Source organism: Mirounga angustirostris, unplaced genomic scaffold (genome assembly GCF_029215605.1).
Source record: "Mirounga angustirostris isolate CCGP_5_RB_7025 unplaced genomic scaffold, mMirAng1.0.hap1 SCAF_4, whole genome shotgun sequence".
In the NCBI taxonomy this organism is placed as follows: domain Eukaryota; kingdom Metazoa; phylum Chordata; class Mammalia; order Carnivora; family Phocidae; genus Mirounga; species Mirounga angustirostris.
The window spans coordinates 126,206,588-126,213,201 of NW_026991712.1; the positions used below are offsets into that span (position 1 = coordinate 126,206,588).

The following is a 6,614-nucleotide window of genomic DNA, read 5'->3' on the forward strand; positions in this document are numbered from 1 at the left end:
TCAAAGTCTAAAAATTTATCCTGTTGCCTATACCTGTACCCCATGCCTATGGCTGTATGAATTGAGGTATATCAAACTTACTCACTATATCACTGTTTGTAACAGTACAAGATCAGAAATAACACAAATGTTTATGTATACAAATACTACGTAGCTGTATGAATAAAAAAAAAGAAAAAGATCTATATATATTAATACAGAAAGATCTCTAGGAAATTAAGTATCAAAAAGCAGGAACATAGGTAGTGCAGGTAAACTTAAGGATACATTCTCTACTCTCAGCCATGGTACTTAGTATTCACATTTTTTTTTTTAAGATTTTATTTATTTATTTGAGAGAGAGAGAACACAAGTTGGGGGAGGGTCAGAAGGAGAAGCAGACTCCCTGCTGAGCGGGGAGCCTGATGTGGGACTTGATCTTGGGACTCCAGGATCATGACCTGAGCCAAAGGCAGTCGCTTAACCAACTGAGCCACCCAGGAGCCCCATGGTACTTAGTACTCAAAACTCATTCCATGCTTTCCTCTTTTATAAGAAAGAGGAAAAAATAAGTATATAATTGCTTTTGCAGATATGTGATTAAGGAAACCCTAAAAGATATTCAAGTAATCCAAATGGTTACCTGTAGGAAGTGGATGGGGACCAAGACAGTAAAACATTTCCATGTATGTATATGTACGTGAGTGTGGTTTTGATATATGAACCATATAAATGTATTAGCATTTTAAAGAATAATATACATTTATAAATAATACATTTTAAAGAATAATATTACTTTAGGATCATTGTAAGGATTAAATAAATTTGTAAATGTACCTAATATAAAATGTCTAGCACAGTGCTTTACATACAGTGGAGCTACTAGTCTTTTAAATGTCATCCAAACAGTATAATATATACAATAAAAGAATACCAAAAATTTAGACTCAATATTTTCATCTCTAGAAATACACTATAATAAAAAATCTAAAAATTGGACAAAGACTTATATATAAATAATAAACTGTTGAAACAAACCAGAAACACAAAAACAGAGAAATATTCAATAGACTATAGTACATCTATATTCATAAAGCATTTCTAATAACAGAAAATGCTCAAAATATAGAACTTTATAATCTCAAATGGGGGAGCAGTCTGGGAAGTGGAGGGCAGAGAGATATTTATAAAAATAAAAGACTTAGAGAAGATATAGCAAATAAGCTTTTATAAAGGAACTGTTGATAATTTTTATTTTTTTTAATTCTTTTCCGTATTTGTCAAATTTTCTTTTAAGCATGTAGTCCTGAAAAAGGAGAGAAAGGAAAAGAGAGAAAATGGATTTGGGGATCACAGAGGTACGAGTTAAAAACTCACATTATTATTTGCACTTTTAAAATAGGATCCACACCCAGATTGAACTCACGACCCTGAGAGTAAGACCTGATCAAGAGTCGGATGCTTGGGGCACCTGGGTGGCTCAGTCATTAAGCACCTGACTCTTGATTTCGGCTTAGGTCCTGATCTCAGAGCCCTGAGATCAAGCTCCGCGTGGGGCTCAGCGTGGAGTCTGCTTGTCCCTCTCCCTCCCTCTGCTTGCACACTCTGTCTCTCTCAAATAAATAAAATAAAATAAAATAAGAGTCAGATGCTTAACCAACTGAGCCACCCAGGTACCCCTATTATCTGCCCTTTTAGACAAGTTAATGAAGCTCTTGAAGCCTCCAGATCTGTAAGATGGAGATGATTTCCAAATTCCAGGGTTACTTTGTGGATTACAGACATTTTATGTATAAAGGACATAAATAATGTCTTACATATAGTGAACACTAGGTAGTAATTACTATTCTCATACCTCTTAACTGTGCAACATCCTTTCCTATACACATATAAAATTACACTGTATTTCACCCATCTGAGATACTATTCATTTTAATATATAAGTTTTACAAATATTGAAATGTCAAAAATAATCATCTTGGATTTGATGAAATTTGGTATAACTTTAGTGAACTAAAGGCCACTTTCCATATGTACCTTTTTCTTTAGTACAATGAAGCACAAATTGCATTAGAAGCAAATATTAAAAATAAAGGGACTGCTCCCATGGAAGATATACAAATGGATAATAAGTGCATGAAGAGATGCTCAACATCACTAATCACTACCAAATCAAAACCACAATGAGATACCAACTCATACCCAGTAGGGTGACTACTATCAAAAAGCCAGAAAATAACAGGTGTTGGTGAGAATGTGGAGAAACTGGAATCCTTGTCCACTGCTGATAGAAATAAAAAGTGATGGTGGAGCCATTATGGAAAACAATATGCCAGTTCCTCAACAAATTAAACATAGAATCACCATATGATCCAGCAATTTCACTTCTAGGTATATATCCAAAAGAACTGAAAGCAGGGACTTGAATAGATATTCATACAATTATGTTTATAGCACCACTATTCACAAGAGCCAAAAGATGGAAGTAACCCAAATGACCAGCAGTGGATGAATGGATAAACCAAATGTGGTTTACGTCCATAAAATCAAATGTTACTTGGGCGCCTGGATGGCTCAGTTGGTTAAGCGACTGCCTTCGGCTCAGGTCATGATCCTGGAGTCCCGGGATCAAGTCCCACATCGGGCTCCCTGCTCAGCGGGGAGTCTGCTTCTCCCTCTGACCTTCCCCGCCTCATGCTCTCTCTCTCTCATACTCTCTCTCTCAAATAAATAAATAAAATTTAAAAAAAAAATCAAATGTTACTCAACCTGGGAAAAGGAGTAAATTCTGACATGCTACAAAATGGATGAAACTTGAGGACAGTATGCTAAGTAAAATAAGCCAGCCCCCAAAGACAAATATTACATAATTCCATTTATGAGGTACCAGGCTCCCTGCTCAGTGGGGAGTCTGCTTCTCCCTCTCCCTCTAACCCTTCCCGCCGCTCGTGCTCTCGTTTGCTCTCTCTCTCAAATGAATAAATAAAAAATCTCTTAAAAAAAAAAGTAGGACTATTTTTTCTAATTTAATTTATTTAAGTAAGCTCTACACTCAACATGGTGCTTGAACTCATGACCCCAAGATAAAGAGTCACTTGCTCTTCCAACTGAGCCAACCAGGCACCCCAGGACTATTTTTTTAAAGTAATACAATCTCCTTTAAAAAGTTCTTAATATGATAACAACAAAAAACCATGAAATAAAAACCAAGTTAAGTATTAAACTACCTTAATAAACATTTTGACTGAACCATTTAAAACCTCAATTGAAATTTAAATACTGTAAACAATATACTATGCTCTGAGCAATAAACTTATTATTCAACTTCATGTTTCTTTCTTTCTTTTTTTTTTATTTTTTACCTGGGAGAGAGAATAGTACCAAGACAGAGGAAGATCAAACACTCTTAGTACTGCTGTCTTCAAGGAAAACTGTGATTCGCTTACTGTTTCTTCTGACATGACTCCTCTTCTAATCTTCATTAAATGAAACATAAAAACATATGAGCCACTAAATGAAAGATACAAATTGAATATTTAACTCTATCAGTTTTTTTCTTTTTGCAGTTAATTATTCATGATATACTTCCCTGAAGAAAATTATGAGCCAAATTTATCTGAGCTAAAAGTTTATTTATTAATCACCAAAGCACCCAAAAAGAAAATGAGTTAGATTTGAACCAAGAGTTCAGGTAACACATTTTCCTTAGAACATTTCAGGTTCCAGATTCTCTCTTTTCCGGTTAAACATTTTGGCTTTTAAATAGTAATTTAAAACCGATTTCTTCTCACCTATTTCCTACAAGGGAATCTGATTAGAACCAGGACCCCTGGGGCTAGAAAGTAAACTCAGTTCACTGAACTTCAGAACTCAGGGACTTATTCTCCTACTAGACCATTTTAAAGATCTTCAAAGAAATGCCACATTTATGCTATGAAATTTTAATATTGTTTCAATGCCTATTTCTATTGAAACCAAAGAAAGAGAAGTCAGGTGTCTACAGAGAAAGCAGCTATCTCTCAGAAAGGCCCTTAACGGTAGCAGAACCTTCATAGAAACATGATGGTTCAGGCTCTGGGTCCATGCTTTTCAAAGCCAGAAACTCAATTTTATCTTTGTACCTAGCTGGACATACACTAAACAAATTCACATAGAATTAATGTATAAATTAGCTTACAAATTTATTCATTTATAATAAGGAAATATACTATCCAGTAAAAGAATACTTATACATGTCATTAAAACATACCCTCTCTAAAATAAAAAACCGTAAGGAGGTAAATTTTTTAAAAAGTTAAAAAGGCTGCCTGGTGAGCACAAAATTAATGGATCCTGAGGAATATTTTATCTAGGCCAGTTAAAAGCCTGAGACAGGTCTCTGGTACACAAAGAGTAGGCTTCTCCAGTAACCAGAATGTTTATGTCTGCCAAATCTAGTATTTCTTTTCCTTGAATAGGACCACATAAACATAACTAAAGAGAAAATAAAAATCATTAGCAATCTCTCTATAAAAAGCTTATTGGGCTAGCTATACTTTAAGTCCTTTATTTCTACATATATCTCTCCTCTTTTTGTAGACTCCAACAGACTACCCTTTTCTGTTAATATCTTTTCTTCACACAAGTATCAAAACCACTGATTAAGCAGTTGTTCCCTTTCAAACCAAGCACAGTAATACTTCTTAACGTGGGTTACTGCTACTGACACTAACCTTATTCCCTACTAGTGACACTCACAGAGTATAAACTTAATCCCCCCCACGCATATTCTAATTACAATGTTCAGGCTCAGTATAATTCTAATTGATGTACATTTATTCCAACCCACAAACCTTGACATAAACATATTACTGAGAAATACAAAGGAATCCATGAAGAAACAATTAAACAAGAGAAAAATGGTCCTCTGGGGAATGAGACTAGGGGTGTAAGGGAGGTCGGGCAAGGAATCACTCCTTTTCATAGGTCTTCTCAAATATTTGATTTTTTAAGCACCTACATTTATCACTTTCTTTTAAATGTTACACTAAAAAAAAAAAAAAGCACACTTATCCTCTCCACCCCCAAAATTGACAACTGCTTGAGAAATATTTTTAGTAAATAGATTCTGGATCATTAAGCCATCTATGCTACATTAAAAAAAATAAAATACTGAGTAATTCACCCGAAGTGACTTTCTCCATAATAGAGGGTTCGAATTTTTTAAGCAGAGAAGAAAGAAAATAAAGCAAATATTTCAATTTAAGCTGCCGGGGTTTTCTTAAAAGAGTTCTGACAAATCTCCTTTTTTGCATTCTAACTACCTCATTCCCTTTAACTTAAAATCACTGAGGGAATGACTCCAAACTTAACAACTGAATAATGTAAAAAAGAAAAACCAAACTAATCATTTCAGTTGCTTTCATAAGTATTAAGATGAACACCAAGGCAGTTTAATTATTATTCAAATTTGTAGAGAGACTAAAACATCACCAAAAATACTGTATTATGTAATATTACTCAGCTAACCACTGTGGAGCTAAAAATGTATGAGAGTTTGTTTCTTAAACAACCTAAAATTCTATTCTACAGCTTGGACTTTATAATTTAAGCAAAAATGAAAGTCTGAAATCCCTAAAAAAATTTGACGAGAAGCCTAAACCCATACAACCGAACTCTGAGAAAAACACAGCAAAAATGCTTTGTTGCAATAATGAAAGAACAATAATAATGAAAGTCTGTGCAAGAGCAAGATCTTCTGGAGTCCCCCCTCCAGAATATAAATGTTGAGCAACTTTATTTACAGAAGGGTCCCAACGCCACAATCCTCCCAATGCTGCATTATTCTCTGAAAGCACCAGCAAAGAAAGCGTAATCTTCCCGCATTCAAAAACCACTCCCTGCTCAAACCACTGGCATTCAAGCAGAAGCATGGACCAACCAGCGGCACCTACCTCCAACAAGACCCCCCACCCCGACCCCCACAGCAGTCTCCTCAGCGGTCTCCCTTCTTTACCAAGGGACCAGAAAAGGGGTCTCCCGCAGGCTCGCCCGCCCAGGCCCTCAGTCAGGCTATGAGCGGTCGGGAGCCCACCCTGACTCAGCGCTGCCCTTGCGGGCTTCCCTCCGGCGTTGGGACTTCCCTTGCTTTCTGTTCCTTCACCTGCACTGGGAATCTTGAGGGCCAAGGCCGAGGCCGCAGCCCGCGCCCCACCACGCCCACCACGCCCACCACGCCCAGTTCCGCTGCCTCGGCCCCGCGGGCGTAGCGACCCCACCCGCCCCAATGCCCGCCCCCTCCACTCTTGTACCTGGTGCTCAAGGCCAGGTGCGGCTGGCCCACGCCTGCTTCCCCGCCGCAGCCCCGCGCTGAGCCGCCGCCTGGCCGCGGGGGCGGAGTCCTTCCGGGGTCAGCAGTGGGAAGGTGGAAAGAATGTTGGCGGGGGCCTTCTAGCCTTTCTGCGTGAGGGGCTACGTGTGAAGCCGCTCCCGCCATTTTTGTTTAGGGCAGGAGATTTCTGCCTTGCCAAATGGATCTAAGGACCACTTAAGAAAAACTGCATTTTTACAATGCTGTTAACTGGTATCGTATTTCGTAGCCTTTTGAGGGATCTAGGACTATTCGGCGAATCTGGTGAAAACTAGGGGACTTTATC

General features: G+C 37.8%; 1 protein-coding gene across 4 annotated transcripts in view; it reads right to left on the minus strand.

The window, feature by feature from the left end:
• MIGA1 (mitoguardin 1) overlaps positions 1-6,393 on the minus strand; it is a 101,818-nt gene extending 95,425 nt beyond the window's left edge. For 2 of the 4 annotated variants that reach the window (XM_064588954.1, XM_064588951.1), the window contains exons 1-2: positions 6,270-6,336; positions 3,342-3,450 (exon numbers count right to left, since the gene is read on the minus strand). In XM_064588954.1, the coding sequence (XP_064445024.1) occupies positions 3,342-3,440 (99 nt within the window). In that variant the 5' untranslated portion in view covers positions 3,441-3,450; positions 6,270-6,336. Of the gene's footprint in view, positions 1-3,341; positions 3,456-6,052; positions 6,087-6,269 lie in introns of those variants that run through there. The other 2 variants (XM_064588952.1, XM_064588953.1) reach the window with 2 other exon arrangements.
• Positions 6,394-6,614: the final 221 nt, after the last annotated feature.